Here is a 21,441-nt window from a genome sequence, read left to right on the forward strand (position 1 = left end):
TCTTTAAAATTTTCCCCCTTGAAAAGGAGGTGTTTTGGTTATAAATACCTTCAAAGATTAAACAAAATTCCTAGAGGATAAAAAGGCAGTGATTGCATAAAGCTGAATGACAGGAACCAGAGCTAGATTAAGTACAGTACTACAATTTCTTAGGGTGCAAATGGACATTAGGCCAATAGTGACCGTATTTATGATTAGAATAAACGTTTCCTGAGTCTGTTATACTAGCTAAACAAATATACCTCTAGAAAGCAGCTAGCTATATGGGAGTTAATATACATTTCTTCAATAGCAAAAATTAAACAGGTTTGTAGGAAATCCACTAAGGAACTAATGAATATAAAGACTGAAGACTGTGTAAACAGTCTATGTTTTAGCATTGAAATTTAACATGCCTTTTGTTTTTTAATCATATTAAATACAAGATAAATTAAAATACCATTCTTTTCATTTCTAGAACAGTTTGTGTTAGGAGCTACTCAAGGCAACATATGGATTAGTGTAGTTGAAATTTATCTTCAGTATCATTACCTTTTTTCTGCCTCTTTGCTTTCTTTCAGAGACAGATCCTTCAGCAAGTACCCAGTTTCGTTACAAAAAAATTCATCCAATGGTAGTCTCTTTGTCTGACTTCCTGGACAAGGTCAGTTCCCCTTGTTGTATTTTTTGTCTTTTCCCATGGCACCTTGTATTTTTCCCTTTTCTAGATCGCTCTCACTTGTTGACTTTCTTTGTAATCTATATGCTCTGTGAAGGCAAGGGCAGTGTCTGATTTTTTTAGTTGCTTAACAGTGACTAGTATATAATATGTTTATAGTTTTTATTAAATTAATTGACATGACTATCTTATCTCTTTTGGGAGAATGTGCATTCTCCCTATTTTTAAAAACATGGAACTTGGTTCTGTTGATTGAAATGAAATGCAATAAAAATTAGTTTCATGAGGCCAAGGGGTAAGACTTCAAAAGAAAGATATAGAAAATCATTCTCAAGACTTTCCAGCATCAAGAGAAATATTTATTTTCATCCTGGTAGCTTCCTCCATTCCTCTTCAGTGAAACAGTGTAGGTAACCTAAGTATGGCTTTACTTGCCCTTACCAATTTCTATTATTTCAGCGACAAGTTCCAGCTGATTGTTTTAAAAGATTTTTTTTTTTTTTAATTTTTAAATAATCTCTATACCCAAGATGGGGCTCAAACTCACAGCCCGGAGATCAAGAGTCTCATGCTCCCTTGACTGACCCAGACAGGTGCCCCTGATCTCCCTCTTTTCTCTCCTTGCTTGTTTGCCCCCACCCCCTAATGTCCCTCTAGGTTTACTAACCTTATTGAAGTTAAGGGAGGCCCTGGATAGAGGCAGTTGACAAGTCTCACATGTGAAAATTTATAAAAATAAATCTGGGGGAATGGTAATTCAATTACAAATGTTTACTAAATTCTTTTGAATAGCAACCTGTTCTTGTCTAGCCTACAATATTGTTTAAATCGATGAGAAAATGCAACTTTTCAGACCACAACTAAACATTGTGGGAGCAGAAAACGTTTTTTTTTTTTTCTTAATGTTTTAAGAAAAACCAAGGTAAGACGTAAGAGGGAACACACAGGACCGATCTCATATCCCACGTCTCCAGTCCATTTCTTCTCCTTTCCACTGCTTTGCGTTGTCGTTAAGTTACTTCAAACTTTAAGGTCAAGGGAAAAAACAAGACAGCAGCCCTTTGCCTTTTCCTTCCCGCATATGGCTATGGAAGAGGATAGGCTCCAGGTTGCACGATTTCGAAAACGCGTATTCAACAATTGCCCATTGGACTTTGTCTTCCCCTGGACTTGAAAAAGTGGGGAAAGTGAGGTTGGCCACTTTTATGGCCAGTTATCCTGTGGTGCTGTGGGCGTGTTTTTGCATCTCATACAATGGGTGGAAGTGAGAACCAAGGAACTGGGACCTTCGTACCGGTTAGCGTCCCTCAAAGCCCTCACTTTAAATTAGCAGGGAAAACGAAAGTCTTCTGGGGAGCGGGAATGGGCGGGTTGGGCACAAATTAATGAACAAGAACATTCCCGGGCACAGAGTTTAACAGCAGAGGGCACAATACCCACTGCCCATAGCCGGCGGCTGGCTGAAGGAGGGGCATAAAATAAGGAACTCTGGGGCCTGTGGTTCGCCCTGTTTCCTTCGGCATGTTCGTTCCAGCACTAGAACTACAACTCCCAAAGCGCAGCGCGCGTCTGTGTGTGTGTCTCCTCTCTCTCTCTCTCTCTCTCTCTCCCCAGCCGGCCCCTCTCCCAGGCATCGCAGGCACCTCCCGGGATACTGCCCCCGCCCCCGCCCCGCCCTCGTACGCACGCGTCACGTTTGTTTACCCTGAAGCCCCGCCTCTCCGCCGTCCTCCAGCTCTCTCCACTTCTCCCAGGAATGCCGTCATGCTAATGATGCATATTCATGAGGCCCTCGTGGAGCTCCCGCCCTGCCCGCCGCCCGCCTTCCCGCTCCCGGCGCGTGATTAATATTCAATGAGCCCAGCTACGCGGCTGGTTCGCCCCGGCAAAGTGGGGGGAGCGGGCGGGGCCTGCGTCTCCAGAGCCCGCGACCCGGGCGGGGAGGGCGTGTGTGGGGGGGCGGTGGCGGCTAGGCGGGCGGGCGCGCGGAATGGAACACCGAGACACCGACGGAATGCTCCGAATTGCCACATAATCCCCTGGAACGGCCGCGCGGAACGCCATTGGCTTCTCCCTTCTCCCCGCGCCGCCGTCTCCCACCTTCGCCTCATCGCCTCCCTCTCCTCCCGCTGCCTCCGGAGCTGGGGGGGAAGCGCGAAGCCCCACTGCAATGGAGCCCGCCGCCGCGGCTACGGCGCAGCGACTCCCAGAGACCAGCAGGGAGGACCGAGCTCCGGCTCCCGCGGCGGCGGCGGCTTTGGCGGCTCTGGCGGCAGCGGCCGGGGGCGGCCGGAGCCCGGAGCCCGCGCAGACCTCGGCAGCCCCGACCGGCGGGGCGCGGGAAGAGGCCCCCGGCGAGGCGCAGCCGGGGCCACCGCCGGGCCGGGCGGGAGGCACGGGTCGCCGGCGGCGGCGCGGCGCGCCCCAGCCCACCGCCGGCGGGGCTGCCCCGGTGCCCGGGGCGGGCAGCGGCGCCAACTCCCTCCTGCTGAGGAGAGGGCGGCTGAAGAGGAATCTGTCCGCGGCCGCCGCCGCCTCGTCGTCCTCCTCGTCGTCGTCGGCGGCGGCGGCGGCCGCTGCCGCCTCGCACTGCCCCGGCGCCGCCGGCCTCTCTGCCTCCTGTTCGGCCTCGGCGTCCCTGTGCACCCGGAGCCTGGACAGGAAGACGCTGCTCCTGAAGCACCGGCAGATGCTGCAGCTGCAGCCGTCGGACCGGGACTGGGTGAGGCACCAGCTCCAGCGGGGCTGCGTGCATGTCTTCGACCGCCACCTGGCCTCGACCTACCTGCGCCCGGTGCTCTGCACGCTGGACACCACGGCCGGCGAGGTGGCCGCCCGCCTGCTGCAGGTGGGCCACAAAGGCGGCGGCGTGGTGAAGGTGCTAGGCAAGGGGCCCGGACCCGCGGCCGGCGCGGAGCGGCTCCCCGACGTCGGCCCCCGGCTCGCGCCTGCCGAACCCCGGGACTTTGGGCCGCCGCCGGGGAGGAGCGGGCTGGCTGCCGTCGGGGGCCCGCCGCGCGCGCCTCCCGCGGACCTGCAGCTGCGGGGCGGCCCGGGCGGGTGGGCACGCCGTTCCTCCCGCGCCAGCCCCGCGCCGTCTGACTCCAGCCCGGGGGAGCCGGGCGCCCCGCAGTCCCTGGACGGCGCAGCCGCGGGCCCGACCTCCGACACGGAGAGCTTCAGCCTGAGCCCCAGCGCCGAGAGCGTGTCCGACCGGCTGGACCCCTACAGCAGCGGCAGCGGCTCGTCGTCGTCGTCCGAGGAGCTCGAGGCTGATCCGGCCCCGTCGGGGGCTCCGGGCCAGCCCCGCCTGCCCGGCCGCTCTGCGCCGTCCCGGCCCGGAGCGGGCGGCCGGCCGCCTTCCCCGACGGCCTCTCCGCCTCCGCTGCAGCCGAAAGCGCCGAGGGCGGCCGATGGCCCGGGAGGGGCCGCCCGGGACCGGCCGAGGGAGGAAAAGGCGGCTGCAGCCTCCGCCCTCGGCCGCCCCCAGTCGACCCCGGGTGGGAACGGGGCGGCCCCGGAGAAAGCGCCTCCGCCGCCCACCCTGTACGTGCAGCTCCACGGGGAGACCACCCGGCGCCTGGAGGCGGACGAGAAGCCATTGCAGATTCAAAATGACTACCTCTTCCAACTGGGATTTGGGGAGTTGTGGAGGGTGCAGGAGGAAGGCATGGACTCGGAGATTGGCTGCCTCATCCGCTTCTATGCAGGTAAGGGAATCACCTGTATGTTGACGTGCGGGCTGTAAACACTTCCAGATCCCGAGGAGTTGAGTGCCAACCAGGAGTAAACGCGGGTCCTCGGGAGTCTTTGTTGCTTCTTTGCAGCTTTCACGGACCATCTGTGTAGTAGTATGTCGAGCAGTTTTAAGACCCGAGACTTGCCGTCAGTCTTGAGGGCTCAGAGGTTGGGAAGCGATGTGGAAACGGTGGCACAGCCACCAGGAAGTACAGGTGGCAGGTACTTCTGAGAACGGCGGTAGGACTTCATGTTAACAGGGAGGGCACTTCCTTCAGGCCTCCCCTCCTGGGCACGTTGGGTTGGAGGCGGTTTGGGATTGCAGGTAAACGGTCTCGTGCACACAATACCGGCGGGGGGGGGGGGGGGACATGAGCAGCAGAAATGCTCTAGGTCACTCTTTGTGCAGTTGTCCCCGTTTGCCATTCTCGCATGACTCCCAGGAGCTCCTTTCTCGTCATCCGGTTCAGCTGTCATGCTGTCATGCTTATTTGCCCACTTAGTCCTCGCTGGCAGATAGGACCCCTCTTCGTGAGACTTTTTCCCCAGAGCTTTTTCTGCTTTATTTCGGTTTCACCTGCAAGTTTGATTCTCCCATCAAAAGTGATGTGTCATTTCTTTTTCTCATTTCTGACTTACAGCCTTTCTAGCTAGATCTGACCATGACTGTGTGGCCGCAGGGATCACAATAATACTTGAAGTGGTTACCATATCTTGAGATGTGATCTAAAATCTTCCTCATTCATTGATTCTTTTTCTTTCCTTTTTTTTTTTTTTTCCAGTTCCAGCTTAAAACTTTTTTACTTTTCTCTTTATTTTTTTTCCAGCTTTTGGAGATACGACTGACGTGTTAGATCTAATTCTTACTAGGGGTGACTAATGTTTCTCTTTTGATTAAAGATTTGGCAGATACCAAATTAGGGAGCTATACATCCTGGGTGTTATATTTGAGGTTCATATTTGTTTGCATCTTTGCATGTTTCCTTTATTTTCCTTTCCGATTATGTTCTTAGTGATGAGAAATTTTATTTAAAATAAAGTTAGCGTAATAAAATTAGAAGACTTAACTCTTCCCCAGCTTTACAATTCTAGCGTATAGGTGCTGGTGGAAAAGTAATCCTATTTGTAACTTGATTAATCTGTTGCCATTCTTTCTACTTTAATGTTTTTTGGTCCAACTGGTGTCTTAGTGGCAGTTGAGTCAATGAATAAATCTTTACTCCCACACTGAAATATGCAAGACCAGGAGCATTCGGTGAGGTGTCTTTTTAAGTTTCACTGAAGTTTTAATATAACTGAGGTGGATTTCTGATGGATTTTTGTCTTCTAAAGAAAACCATATCATGATATTATAGCATTTGTGGTATCTGAAGATAACATCTCAACTGAAAGACATGGCTTTAAAAGTTTATGGCCTAGAAAATCAGTGATTTTTTTTTTTTTTTTTTTTTTTTTTTAAATGTAGGAACAACAAGTGCATCCTTATCTCCTGGAGCTCATGTGTTTTGTAAAATACTGTTATTTTACAAAAGCATTAACTGGTAATCACACTTGGAGTGAGAATACTAACATGAGAATGATAAATGCCCTTATCACCAAGCCAATTACATGGAATGAAATATATAGAGAGGAGGGGATATGTAGAATAAACAGTACTGAACATTTTATACATAAAAAGCTCTGCGTCTCTTGTCCTTGTGTTGATCATGATAAATGTCTATGGGAAAGGTTTTGGGTGTCCTAGTCATGAAATTTAAATCTTTGATTCCCTTAATTACCTCTTCAAGTGTGTCTAAAATATTCTAAGTGACTGATCTACAGTGGTTTTTGTTTTTTTTAAGCTTATCAATCTAGAAGTGACAAATTTTCTTTCTGGTTAAGTCAAATTTCTGGTGTGGGCATTTTGATATTTTTTGTTTATGAAAAGCAGCAGTTGTTTCTTGCTTCATTTCTGTGTACACAACATAAATACATATATACTTCTGTGCATGTGCTTGTCAGAATGGCTAATAAAATGGGGCGTGACACGCGGTATCCAACCTGTCCTTGAATATGAAGCCTGTGTACAGGTGTCCCAAAAGCAAGATGCTTGTTATAGAGGTGTCTGGTTGTTTGTTTTTTACACAGAGTTGAGCCTATTTTGAATCCAAGGTAATACATAAAATGTCTCTGTTGATATGCATTTGCCACAGAACTAAATTGCGCTGATGGTACTTGAACTTTTGCAAGGAAGTTTAGTTATTGATGAACAAAAGGGCCTTGTTATAAGGTGGTCTTACTTATTATGGGAACACCGTCAGGACTTCACAGGCAAATGAGGGTTTGTGCCTCGCTGGAGGAGATTCCTAGAAATTACCCTGGCAGTCGAATGAATGTAGTGGGACACCCAACAAGAACGTGTTACATTTTGGTAGTATTTTTTATCCTTAGGAAAAAGAGAATTAAAGTTTATTTTAGATAAAGGTGTCGCATGCCACATTTGTTTTTATAATTCTAGGTATGACTTTTAAATTTCTTGCTGTGTATCTTTTTGTTTAGGTGTGTACTTGGAGTTAAGGATAGATTAGGAAGTTGCCTTTGAAGCATTTTGAATACTTTCCTGTATTTAAATTGAACTCATTATCTGCTATCTAGTTATCTAGTCAGCTACTTTTTTTTTTTTTTTTTTTGAGAAGTTCTTGTTCAACAGAGAACTTTCATTCTTTTGAAGGTCACCTTTCAATGGAATTTTAGTATTTATAACTTGACTCAAGTTATTCTTAAAAGTCTTTGAAAGGCATTCACAGTTGCTTTGAATATTTAATACTTATTTGGGTAAAGTAAAATGGAAGTCTTTAATGAGGTATAAGGTGTTGGACGAAAGGTGCTATCTAATTACAGAGTTGTTAATGAAAACTTAGTTTGAAAATTGTATCTTTCAAGCATTCTTTAAGCTGCTGATTTAAAATATGACCAAATTTAAGTGGCTGTATATGAAGTTACTGGTCTTAAGTATTTTAAGTATGTTAACATTTAATTTCCTCTTAAAGTTAACTATCTTAAATTTTCCTTGGAAGAGAGTAATTTTAGGTTAAAAAGTTTAAAAATTTATGTGGCTTGACGTAAGTTATGGACTTCAAAACATTAATGAGCTTTGTGTTTTGGACTCCCCAGGGAGTCTGAGTGATTGGCCAAGGGCAGTGTTAAACTATATATTTTTTGACTCTGTTCTGCCACCTTTTAGATTTAGTGGTTTAGCTATTTCAGTTCCAATTGTAATAGTGGGAAAGGGTGTTGGCAGAATGGAGAGCACACCCACTGTGCCTAGTGAAATCTTGGACAAGATGTTTTTATGGGACTTTTGGGATTGCTCAGGAGAACAATCTCCTAACCCCTCATATTTCTTCTCTTTTTCTCTTTTGGGAATGATCAAACCTTACATGGTTTCCTGCATGGAAACTGAGAAGGGGTGGTTCAGCATTAAGCTGTAATATTGACCAGCAGGCTCTTATTACTATAATTACAGCAGTATTGAGTAACGTGCTATGAACATGTGACACCAATGTGTGCTTGAACAGTCCTTTCAATTTTAAGAACAAAGGGTTTAACTTTAATTTTGTTGTTTTAGATTTACATTTTATATTTGTTGTTTTTGGTATAAACTGTATGCTATCTTTTCCTTCGTAACTGTGGTTTGAGAACATCTATTAATATGTTGGGTTTTATCATCTTCACAAATTTTAAAGGGCTTTCACATGAATTATCTTATTTGTCCTTTCAAAAACATTATTAGGGAGGAGTCGATGTCAATCCTCTTTTCAGAGAGAGAAACATGCACAGCGAGGTTTGCCTCTTGCTTGTGGTTTTTCAGTCCTTGGCAGAGCTGAGTATATAGAGAGCTGGGCTATTCTGTTTTGCAATTCATATCACTTTCCATGAATCGATGCTGAATTTCATTTACACTTGAATTTTTCAGTTGGTTAGAAGCATTCAGAAAATATGCTATTTTTGTTGGTAATGAGGTGATATTATCCTCTAGTCCAAAGTGGTATTCCTTATGAAATATTGATGGTCTTATTTTTTTATCATGCTGCCTTTAAACACCCAGAGTACCAAGACTGGCAAATTAGTAGGCAATACAGAAAGAGTACTAAAGTGTTGTCAATATTCTGGTTGCAAACAATGATACTTGCATTTAAGTTGCTAGGAAATGAAGTTTACTTAATGACTTAATTTTTTTATCTGACCATGCCTTATCTGTTAAACAGTAAATCTTCATGGGGTCTAGAAAATTAACACTTCATCTGAAAAGTGGATAACTTTTCAGGGTGGAGGTGTGACAGACAATTCAGTTCCTTTAAAATATAGCCTTACTTGTAAAATATTGAAAATATACATCATAAAAGGTTTGCTTAAGTCTTTTTAGAATAGAATTACTGGTACTTTAGTGATAGTGCTTTTTTGGTGTTACTATGCTATTGTTATGATTATTTTTATAATTCATACATTATATAGAGCTAGAGAGTAAGCTCTTCTCCCTGAATTTCATTGTTGCTTCTGAAACTTCTAAAATGTGTGTCTTTTGTGCTGGGTGAAATAATGCAGGGAGAGGAGATGTGTGTAAGTTAGTTTGTAAGGTTTCCGGGTTAAAAGTTGTATCTTTTTGTTGCTATAAGATTGTTAAATCAACCACCTTAAATGATTGGTTACCTCAAGGTCATTATTTTTTAAAGTGTAAAGTGTTTTGGTTTCTTGCTCTTTTTTTTTTTTTTTTTTTTTCAAGAGTCCTGCATTTGATTTATTGGTAACATAACAGTCATTGACATTCTTTATGATCCAAGCCTGGTGTAATACTTGGCATTTTAGTTTAAACATTTGTTGAATTGAATTTGTGGAATTTTGTTAAGCAGCTGGTGGTGCATGCCCTGATTCTTCAGCCTTCCATCCTGTTTGGGTCCCCAGGGATGCGTTAAACACACATACACGCGGAGGCATTTCTCCCATGGCAGCAGATTTTAGATGTGCCACATACTATTAATATCTACTCTTTCACGTGAGTGAAGCTCTGTGTGGATTTTAAGAGAGCAGTTCTCTCTCCCAAGTTTTCTTAGAGTTAACAGGTGTTTTTTTTTCCCCCTTCTTTTCAAAGGCATCTCTTACCTCAACTTTGAGATGAACTTAATGAGACATCTGTCAAATGAGGCATCTTAGATTTAATGATTTTGTTACGTGCCAGGGTTGAACACAATTCAGTTTATCTGGACAGGAGACGGGTTTAATTGTTGTACTGTGAAAGTCAGGAGATCTTGAAGCCGCTCAGGAGAAAAGCTTTTTCCTTTAAAAAAGATGCCTGACATTTTGAAAAAGGGAAGTTACCAAAATGTCTGGGAAAATGAAGCCTTTAAAAAAAAAAAAAAAAAGAATCCCACCTTCTAAAACCCACTCCACCTCTTTAATCCCAGGCATCTGGTGCAGCCCTGGTAATGAGGGCCTTTGAATCTGGCCTCCTGTCCCTGTGCTTCTGGGGCAAACCCTTTTTTATACTTACCTTTGGTTTTCTAAAGAGAGTATAATTAAAACAAAAAATTTGACCATGTGGATTCTTTAGACATATTAGGTATTTACAACCTAAGTCTGTGGTGACTGGTTGTGTTTTGATTTGTATGAGACTTCAACTCTAGGCTTTGGGAATTTTTGATAAATTTGAAGCTCAGAGATCTGGAAAGAATAGATTTTAGTGATATTTGGATTAAAAAACGTTAGGATATTTGGCTAACTATGAAATAGCAACTCCTCTAGGTTGAGTGATACCGTACTTTAGAATCCAGCATGATGACAGTTATGGGATTACTGAAGTGTTATTACACTTTGATTTGGAGGTAGAATGGTTTTGTTGTATGCCTCGTGTGTAACATACGCCTGGTGTACCTTTCAGTATGCTTAATGAAACAAAGCATAACCTTCCAAGAAAGACAGGTTCTTGCTGAAACAGTTGTTTCCCTGTTGTATTTTTACATTTGAGATTGCCTTAATACATTGTAAAATGTGTTTAAAGGTAAACTATCTTGTTCGGGTACAAGTCCGGGAGCTTCTGAGTTTGGAGACTCGAGGTGCTATTAGAAAAGGAGTGGAAAAGTCTATTTGTAGGTTGTACACATTTTGTAAGTTTGTAAATATCAGTATTTTGGCAAAAAAGACCCCAAAATTCAGAACTTTTGGCATATACTTTCCCAAATGAAATTAGTGTCATTTCCAGTTATATGAAAGCATTCAGTTGAAGACTGAGCACAATTTGAAATAATTTTGCTTTAGACCATTTAAATAAGGAGTGAAAAGTCTTTTAGAACTTTGAGGTTTGAGATGATTTGAATTGGTTGATTTTTCTTTTTAGCTTTGTTTTTTTTTTCCCCTGCATTCTTTTCAAGCAGGAAGAGTTTTGTATTTTTTGCTATTCCTACCGACTCATACATTTGTTAAAAAATTAGAGAATGAATCTTTTCATATACCCTCCGTTAACAACATGTTGGAATATTTGGGCTTTCTTTTCAAATATGAGGCATGTTTTTGAATATAGTGATAATATGATCTGTACTTGTTTTCATTGCCTATTCAAGAATTACTTTGATTTTTACAGTCCGTTCACTCCTGACACGTAGTCCAAAGAATGAAATTTTATGCACAGAACCAGTTTGGTTTTTTATTTTGTCAATGATGAGAAATATATTCCTTAGGAGTTCTGTCTTTTTCCCATTCGTATATCTTGAGAGCTTGTATGCTGGTGTCTTCGTCCTGAATGGGTGCTACATTATGGTTCTTGAGTTGGGCTGATGTGTCCTGGGGTCGGGTGAAAGTATCCTGGTTTGCTTGTTTTTCAAAAATAACTTTTGGGAAAAAATTATATGGTTTTATCTCACACTCTGAGAAAAGAAGGTGTATAGTTTAAGGAAATTAGTCTGAAAGTTGGTCTGACTTTGGGTATTCATTTTATTAACCTATCCTGGGCGTTGCTTTCCTGATGATGAGGTTGCAGTGGAGTAAGCGTAAGATCTTTCTCAACTCTTAACATACTGGGGCTCCATTCGAGAACCTTTTCTTCCCATTAGGAAGGCTAAAAGTTGTAGTTGTTTTGTTTTATAAGACCTGCCCATGGGCTTAAAAGAGTCAAATCTCCTGCATTTTGTCAGGGAGAAAGGAATCGACTTGGCCCTCATATATGCAAGATAGCCTGAGGTTGACAGCCAAAGGAGACCACCTTTTTGGTATAGATTCGGACAAATGACAGCATAGGTAATGTTTGGTTCATTCTCTCTCCCCGTCAGCCTTACCTCCCAACCTAGACCTCAGCGTGCTGGAGATGATTTAAAGAAATACATCCTTTTAAAAGTTAGAGTTGTTGTTGTTGTTGTTTTTTAATGTTTTATTTTTGAGAGAGAGAGACAGACAGAGACAGAGCACGAGTGGGGGAGGGGCAGAGGCAGACACAGACTCCGAAGCAGGCTCCATCCAGGCTCCGAGCTGTCAGCGCCCAGCACCCACAGATGGAGAGCTCCTGACCTAAGCTGAAGTTGGATGCTTAAGTGACTGAGCCACTCAGGCACCCCTAGAGTTTTTTCTTAAGTTGGCATATAAAGCAATAACAATCATAATTCAGCTTATCAAGTTTACTGTAACGATAACTCTGTATTTGAGGTATTCAGATGTACAAAACTTACCGGATCGTTAGCTTTAATTTTTGCTGAGGTGTGTGCCTGTCTCCTTGTGCCTAGAGTCTCGGGAGAAAAAGCACTTAAAGAAAATGGAATTTTTGTGTTGTTATTTTGATTAGATGATAGACTTTAGGATCCCACAGAGATCCTAAGCAAGTCCGTAGAGGTTAAGTGTCTGGTCCAAGATCATTGATCAAGTAAGTCATTCTCAGAATTAGGAATAGCACTCATGATTTGGATTATCTGTCCATTGTTCTTTTTCTCACCGTACTGCCTGCTTACGAATTTATGGTCTTTGGATCCTCCTTATATTTAGTATTCAAAATGAAAGTGAAGAAAAATGGAGTGTACTTACCACATTTGGTGGCTTCTCTGTGACTTCAAGGTGTTTCTGGTTTCATTTCATTGTCATCAGTGCTTTTGAGAGGCTGCCCATCACTTGGACAGACATAGGGTGGGGGGCTTTTAATGGAGCTGTTGGATATCTTAACTGCATAGAGGGAAATTAGAATGTTACCCTTTGGGGGATTTAATGATAGAACTTTAAAGTTGACAGACGGTTGGCTGAGAGGACTTCCAGTACTAGAAAATCAGAAAAGCGATGGTGATTTGTCTAGTACTTTGAAATTGAAATTGTTACAATGGAACTGTAAAAAGAAATCATTGACTTTTAAAAAATATTTGGGAAAAATTTTAAAAAGAGATTTTGAAGAAAAATTCTCATTTAAATATGTTCATTGGAAAGATTCAGTGTTCGTTATATTCTTTATTTCAACAAAATTTCTAAAGATGTCTTCTCACAATGAAAAGAGCGTAGCTTATTCAGGTACACACACTCAGTTCTACTTTTGTCTCATATAAAGAAAAACCAAAACAACTGACTTCAGTAATCTTTGGGCTTTTGTCGTTTGTTGGTTTTGGAAGTCTTTATCATGAAATCTCCTGTTTTGAATATCTCCTTTCTCTCCCTAAAAGAGGGGGAGAGGGAGAAGAACAGAGAAAGAAATTCCTGCTCCTGTTAGCAAAAAGACAGTTTGTGAATATTTTTAGGGGTATGAGAAAGATTTCCTTCTATATTAGGCTCTATTTTAATTTAAGCATTTACCTTAAGCAAAAGTTTTAGCTTTCCTTATAGGGAAGTTAATCTACTGAGTCAATTAATTCCTCAAAGATGACTGTTCATTTTTAATATGAGGAAGGGAACTTTTTAAAGTGCAGAAGTACAAAAGGGCAAAAATACATTGCATCTGACATGTAGAATATGTACTCCAGATGCTGAAACAGAGGAGAAATTTCTCTTGATGGTCTCTTGGAGAGGTGGTATGGCCGGGGGCAGCTGACATTCAGTTTTATGTAATAACGATCTCTCCTTATGGGAGGAAGTAAATTCTGTAATTGAAGGACACTCATTCTCTTATACATGCCCCACACATGCGTTCTGCATTGAATGCTGAGGCAGGATGTTCATGGGAGGTGGTAGTCATATTTACCGACGGGAGGGAGGGGTAGGTGGGTGGGGTAAATACACTTGGGAGAAAAAAAATCTTGATTTGAAAAAATTTGCCATTCTTAATTACGTGGATCATTTTTTTCACATCTTAATTGTAACTTATTTATGTTGTGAATGGCTTATTTATATCCCTTTGCTCACTTTTTGTTTGATATTTGCCTTTTTTCTACTGGTCTATAGATTGGTTTTGGGGGGTATATTTAGGGAAACTGGATTTATTTTGTAAGTCACTAATATTTTCTTTATCCGTTACACTTTTATGTCAGTCTTTTCCTCTAGATATTCAGGGTTCTGTGTCATGCTTAAAAAGACTCCCTATCCTAGGATTAAAAAATGAAATTTCCTGTATTTTCCTGTGGTATCTTACAGTTCTATTTTCTCTGCTGAAAATTTTAATCGGTTTAAGAAAGATAGGAAGTAGGGAAGAAATTGTGTCAATACTTTTTATTGAATAGTTGAGTTATTTCTTCACTGATTTAAATGCCACTTTTCCTCAGTTTGTCTTTTAACTGAGATTAGAATCTATGGTATAGGACAGTTTAAGTTTAGAAGCTATTTTGAATTTGTTGAAGAAAATAGGGAGAAAGAGAAGGATGCTTATCTGATTTCCACTACATTTCTTTTTTACTCCCTAATTTCCCAGTAGCAGATTGTGACCATTACTTCCAGGACTCATGTGCTTCTGGAATATGGATCTGTCAGGATTCTCTTTTCCTGTGGATACTTTGTCATCCTGGAGTAGCTGGGATGGGAGTGGGGTCAGCTGGAATATAAAATGCTGATGTAGGGGCGCCTGGGTGGCGCAGTCGGTTAAGCGTCCGACTTCGGCCAGGTCACGATCTCGCGGTCCGTGAGTTCGAGCCCCGCGTCAGGCTCTGGGCTGATGGCTCGGAGCCTGGAGCCTGGAGCCTGTTTCCGATTCTGTGTCTCCCTCTCTCTCTGCCCCTCCCCCGTTCATGTTCTGTCTCTCTCTGTCCCAAAAATAAATAAAAAACATTGAAAAAAAAATTTAATAAAAAAAAATGCTGATGTATAGACACATGTATAGATACACATGTATATATGTGTGTCTACAAATGTATGTGTAAGTATTTGTATAATATACATTATATATATTGCAATATACACATTGCATTAGGGAGCATTCAGGTGCTTATTTATGCTGAAGAGATTCCTTTTTCCTTCTGAAGAATTTCTGGGGACTACTCTGAAGGTCACTGTGGAGCACATAGGATTTATCTTTTGAATATAGAAAAAGGAAGACTAGCATGTTTATCAAAATCAGTAACAGCTCTGCCAGTGGTGCTTTGAGGTTTTCCTGAGTTGGACTGAGAAGGGGTTTCTGTAGGTGGCCATGAATTGAGATGACAAGGACATAATGTCAAATAACTCTGAGCTGAAAATGATGTAACGGGACCAGTGTCCTAATGGCAGTCCTGGCACGTTAGTGCTATAGGTAAATGAAGTCCCTGGAAAGATGAGATAGTTTTAGTGGGTCCTAAATGTCAAACCTAGACAAGTCAAGTTGGAACATCTACCACCTGAGCAGGCTCTCATGCTCTAGTGACCAGTTCTTAGTCATGGGACCACAAGACAAAAATTGTACTACCGTTGCATTTCGTGGCCTTATCAGACCCTCTTTGTTGGAGAGCTGAGATTCTTCTCTGTAGGCTTTTAGCTGTATTACCCAAGTTCAAAGTTGTCTTAGCTGGAGTGGATTCCGGACTTGAATCCATGAATATTTAAGGAGAAAATCTCCAGACCCATTGCCCTAAAATACTAAATGAAATAATGATGCCATTGCCAAACTTATTTAGGTGTTTACAAGTAATATTTCTTCCACAATGACAAACCAGATGGCATTTTTTTTTTAATTTGAAGAAACAAGTGCAAAGAATTAAACTTCCTCAGCATAATTGTATCCTACTATATATAATGTTCACAAAATTGAATAGTATTTTGTTATTTAGGAAACGTTTATATCCTTACTACATACTAGGCAGTGTTTTAAGTCCTTTGTATATATTAGCTAATTTAATTGTCATAACAACCCTACGAGGTAGACCGTGTTATTACTTCAGTATTACAGATAGAGGAACTGAGTCACAGAGCTGTTTAGTAACTTGTCTGGATTTGTACAGTGAGTAAAGCACAGGCAATATTCAAGTCCAGGCATCTGACCCCGGAATCAACTCCTTAGTACCCACCTTGTTTTGCTGAATGTGGAGAACTTGTCCCTGATAACCTTCTGGGGCCAGCTTGAGCATATCATTGTTCAGGAAACACGGATTTTGAAATAGTTAAGGCTGGACTTGGGTTCTGCATCTGCTGCTGCCCCTAGGGCTCCATTGGCTTCTTTCCTTCTCTGTTGAAAGAGGCAATACCTTAGTGTCCCATGAGGTTGTTGAGCAGATCAACTGAAATCCGTGGAAGTGCCTGGCACAGCGGTACCGGCTGTTATGAACCGAGCCCTAGTCTTGGGTGGGAGGAGTGCTGACTGGGGACTAGCCACCTGGGTTTGGCTGTGGGCTTCTTTACTTGATGGGAAGCCTGTAATGAGCCCCTTAACCTCCTCAAGCCTCATTAGAGAAAGAGGAGGAGAAAAGTGATAAAATAACTCAGTCTCAGAGAACTTTGTGAGGTTCAGATTTGGTGATACATGTGGAGGTGCTTTGTAAACTGTGATAAGCTACACAAATATAGTGTGGTTCTATTATTTTTAGCAACGGTGAACTGCCACAAACGTTAATTAGACTTAATTAGGGCCCATTAAGGAAGATGGGGGACCCTGGTGCTCAGTGACAGTGGCAGACCATACACTTTTCACCCGTCCATCTGTCCGTCCACCCATCCAGTAATTATCTACCAGGTCAGAAGTGCTTTGGAATCAAAGATGACTGATTTGAATTTTCTAGGATCCCTTGACATGCTTTCCATCTTGAGAGGATGTTTCTGGAAACAGCAAGCCCGCCAACATTTCCACACAAAGGTGAAAAGCGTTCTGGTGGAGGCAGTGTTCCCAGGTGACTGTCGTAGCAGTGAACGAGGAAGGCTCCCGACTCCACTGTGTGAGGCCCCAGAGGGCCCTTGAGCCAAGTCTTGAAGGACCCGAAGGACTAGTCTGTTGTCTTAATTCTGGGATCCTGAATTGTTTGAGGAGCAGCCATAAATTACTAGTTCAAAGTCCAGTCAGACTGAGTTTATCCTCTAAGATTTACTAAGTACCTTTCCATCTAGGCATCTGGGCCTTTTTATCCACTTGAATTATTTGGGCTCCATTTGGTATCAGAGTTTGTGAGGATATAAATTCTGGGTTAAGCAAATATGAATTTTGCTTTTCTGAAAAGGAAATGCAAATGTGCACATACTTGATGTTGCCCTGAAGCCTGGTGCAGGGGTCCTGCAGTACATTTGAAAGACATTCTCTTATTTCTTATTTTAAGGCCTGTGAGGGTTTTGCTTTCCTCAGATTTATTGGAATTATGGGAAATGTGATTATCTTTTGGAGTCGGTTTTTTCTTTTTAATTTTTATTCTTTAAATTTATTTATTTATTTATTTATTTATTTATTTATTTATTTATTTAACTAGGTTCCACACCCAATGTGAGGCTTGAGCTCACGACCCTGAGATTAAGAATCGCACCTTCTACCAACTGATCCAGCCAGGTGCCCCCAGAAGCAGTTACTTTCTTTTACTTTAGTGACAGATAGTAGACTGCATTAATGTAAAATTTGGACGATGATGAGTTGGTCATTATCTGAGAATGTTATTTTTCACTGTGCTCAGTCTCCACTGATGAAGGAACTTTTTAAAAGACTTCTTGTATGGACTAGGAGGAAACACAGTTCTGAAGTGTTCATGTAAGCAAAAGCGACATATTAGCTCTTGAATCCATGGCTGGAAAGCTTGTACTATGCATATGGCAAGTTAAATCTTTACTAATGGCCCGTTATAAATTTTGTTTTAAATAGAAGGGAAATAAATGTCTCTGTGGAATATTGTCTTGTGTAGTAATGTGAATGGCATCACTGGAAAAAAGGTCTTCAGTTGCTTTTTGGTTTTGTTTTTATTTTTATTGAAAAAAAATTTTTTTAATGTTTTATTTATTTTTGAGACAGAGAGAGACAGAGCGTGAGCAGGGGAGGCAGAGGGAGAGACACACACAGAATCCGAAGCAGGCTCCAGCCTCTGAGCTGTCAGCACAGAGCCTGACGTGGGGTTCCAGCTCACAGACCGCAAGATCATGACCTGAGCTGAAGTCGGACGCTTAACCGACAGAGCCACCCAGGCGCACCTGTTTTGTTTGTAAATTATGATGAAGACCGTGGTAAAAAAAAAAAAAAAAAGTTATTCAGATCCTGTCTGAAATAAGTCATGTTTCTAATTCAAATGAAAATACGAATTCATACTCATCAACATCGAGGTTAATCACCTGCCAATGTGTATTTTCCACTGTCATTAGCACCTTTTTGCCCTCTGTGACACAGGTTTACAGACTTCAGTTACCTCATTGGAGTAATATCAACACCTGACAAGCTGATTTTATGGGGGATATTAACAGAACCATTACGTTACCATCAGTGTAATCAGAAGGAGAATAGTTACTGGTCCTTGTGATTATAAAGCAGGTGCTCAAAATCCCTTGCTCTGTAACCAAAGCAGTAAGAGGGACTTAGTGTTTTTAACCACAGTCTGACTGGTATTGTCTTAGTAATACATGGTGACAAAAGTTCTGTAAACAGATTATGTTGGAACTTCAGAGGATAATGTCATTCTGAAGATACCACGTAAAAGTCCATTTCCAGAAGTAGGGTTTGTCCTGTAGTTAGTACAGTCAGAATGCTTGTTTTCTACCCTGAAACTGGTGTGCAGCTTCTAATAGAGAATTGGGACCTGTCATTGCTTCCTGCTTTTGGAGATATGTGTAAGGTCTCCCACCTCCACCCCTTCCCCACAACTGAGCAACAAAACAAAAATGATCGCTAGCCTTCCTGGTTCTAAGAAACTGACAGATTAACGCCAGTCGCCTCAACCTTCAAATAATGCTGGTGGATAAAGGAAAGTGTTGTTCATTTGTCTTTAAGGTACTCTCATAAGCACAACTATGCGTACCCCTTTGTACAGTATCTTTTTACTTGTAGAAACATTTGTGATATTGGAGTAGACTTAACCAGAGGTGTCTGTGAATAGTTACTGAGTCAGAATCTAGTGAATGTGATAATTGAAGAAATCCCTGCTACCTATAGCTTTGCCAGGCTTCACGGGCCTAAACTGGGTGACAACTGCATGGATATCTGAGGGGGGAGGGCACAGAATTGGAGCATGGAAGGGACCCTGGCATCTAGTCCAGTTTCTTTCCTAGCCTGGAAATCTGTACTTTCCTGATTGATGGTCATCTGGCCTGTGTTGTGGACTGCCTACTAGGTACTTTATTCCAGGATCACGTTGAGTGAAGCTTTGCTCCTCGAGCTGTGACCTATGGACTAGCATCATCAGCATCTCCCAGGAGTGTGTTACAAATGCAGAATCTTAGGCCCCACCTCAGACCTCGAAGAACTGCTAGCATTGGGGGCGCCTGGGTGGCTCGGTTGGTTGAGTGTCTGACTCTTGATTTCAGCTCAGGTCGTGATCCCAGGGTCGTGGGTTCGAGCCCAGTGTCGGGCTCTCTGCTGAGCGGGGAGCCTCTGCTTGGGATTCTCTGTTTCTCACTGCTCCCTCTCCCTCCCCTTCCCCCCCCTTCCTCCCCACTCCCCTCTCTAAAAAAAGAAAAAAAAAAGTGCCGGCATCGGATGAATTGGGAGTGGGAGAGATTCGTATTGCAGGAAGGAAATCATTGGGAGCTTGTGTGGTTTAGAGAGATACTGAGAGCAGCAGAGGGAGAAAAGGAGTCGTGCGAAGATGTTATCCTCAGACTCAGTGGCTAATTGGCTGTTTCGGTGAAAGAAGCTCAAAGATGTCGCGTGTGCAGTTTGATGAGAGAATTGTGTCAATTCATGACAGTAGTTCATATCACTAGTTCAGTAAGGCTGAAGGACCACGTGCTAGAGTTAGGGGTTGGTGATGTGAGAATGAACGAAGGTGTGTCTTCTGTTAATATTTACAAATATTTATCAGATGAGGACTGATTTTTGCAGAGGATGAGTTTGAAATGGTAGTACATGTGAAAGTGACTAAAGCCATCATTTAGCTGATTGAAGCACCAGGCTCACCACCCAGCTCCCCGAGTTCAGTGGAACTTCTTTGGTTTCTGCCGCTTACAGTATGTGCAGTAATTTTCAGGAAGGTGATATAAACAGTATTTATTTACTTGGTTTTCTTATGACTTTTTTTTTCACATTCAGTCAAAATAAATACTAGTGCTGGCTGTGGCTGTGGGTAAAAGTGAACAGGTCTAAAAAGAATGTTTATATTAAATTTATGAAGCTCTCAGGATGAACGCCTTTTGAATGTAAGACTTTCCTATATGGGGGTGTGTGTGTGTAAATTACATTAACAATTGTAATAACACTTGAAATACCTTAATGAAGACATTTACATATGGCCAAGGGAACACAGAAACCCTGTAAACAGCTCTCCCTGGAAGTGGAATGCTTTGGAAGGCTCCATGGGAAGGATTCCTTTTGTGAATGGGGGATGAGCATTGCACGACAAGGGTGTGTCAGGAACTAAAGCATGAATGAAAGGGCACCCTGTGCGTAGGTCCAGTAGTGAAGTGTTTGGTGATGAGGTTAAAGTGGTAGGAGGGGAGACTGAAAAGGAGGTTGGGGCCAGATGATGAACGGCCTCACATGCCAAGGATTTGACTTGATAAGCAGTGGGAGCTACTGAGCACTTTAAGGGTGTGTGTGGGTAACACAGTTAGGTTTGTATTCTAGGTCGTTAACTGGCAGCTAGCTGGAGGATGGATTGGAGAGGGAGCAACTAGAAACGTGGATACTGCCTTAGCTGGGCCTTTCGTAAACATTTTAACGCACTGTGTGACCAGCTGGAGATCCAAAGGGAGAATGGTGTCGCCTCAAGTTCAGCGAGAAAGAAATAATTGCAATACAGAATACGTCACTTTTGAGGTTTGCACGGCGTGGTTACCAAATAGGAAACTAACCTGGTCTGCTGCAGTTGGGTGGGTGGAGAGGATTTTGACTATTGGGAAGAGTAGACTAGCAATGGGAGTTGATGGGATAGGGCATTCCTGGTAGGGCAACCAAGGGGCTCCCTGGGAGCTAGATGAGAAGGATCTGGACTAGGTCAGTGCAGACGAAGAACTGCGGAATGGGAATTGCTTAGAATGTAGAATTCTTGGGTCTTATTGAATGATTATATTTTGGGGGAGGAGTAGTACAGGATTTATTATTCATTCCAGAACTCATTTGAGTATGTCTTCCACGTCAGGAAGTGGGTCACTGTATCCCATGTCAGGGATATAGTGTGCGTAAGACGGACAGGGTTTGTGTGTCAGGATCACTTGGAGGTTTCTGGTTTGACTGTAATCCCATCACCCAACAGGCAGAACACGGGAGCAGGAATTGGCTTGGGGGAGGGGGGAGTTGGTGGATTGATTAGATCTGGATGTGTTAAACTTAAGGTGCCTGAGGACATTCAGGTATGTCTGGAGAGAGCTCAGGGAGCATCTGTTGTAGGCATTCATTGACGTGTTTGGATTGAGTGATGGTGCTCGGCAGTGGATGGGGTGAGGAGAGGGCTGAGGAAGCAACTCTGAGGAGTGCCTCTGTTAAAACCTGGGAGTGGACTATGTTGACTCAAAGACTTCAGATATAAAAGACACCTACTGTATGACTGTATTTATATGAGGGTCACTTAACAGGCAAAACGAATTTTTGGTGCTAAGTG

The 21,441-nt window shown here is 42.8% G+C and overlaps 1 protein-coding gene across 1 annotated transcript in view; it reads left to right on the top strand.

Annotated features, from left to right (window-relative positions):
- Nucleotides 1-2,738: 2,738 nt before the first annotated feature.
- The window catches only part of PHLPP1 (PH domain and leucine rich repeat protein phosphatase 1), a 212,508-nt gene continuing 193,805 nt past the window's right edge, over nt 2,739-21,441 (top strand). The window contains exon 1 of the mRNA XM_042909413.1: nt 2,739-4,368. Coding sequence (XP_042765347.1) covers nt 2,829-4,368 — 1,540 coding nt within the window. The 5' untranslated portion in view covers nt 2,739-2,828. The remainder of the gene's footprint in view (nt 4,369-21,441) is intronic.

The sequence above is a fragment of the Panthera leo genome, chromosome D3 (assembly GCF_018350215.1).
Source record: "Panthera leo isolate Ple1 chromosome D3, P.leo_Ple1_pat1.1, whole genome shotgun sequence".
Lineage (NCBI taxonomy): Eukaryota > Metazoa > Chordata > Mammalia > Carnivora > Felidae > Panthera > Panthera leo.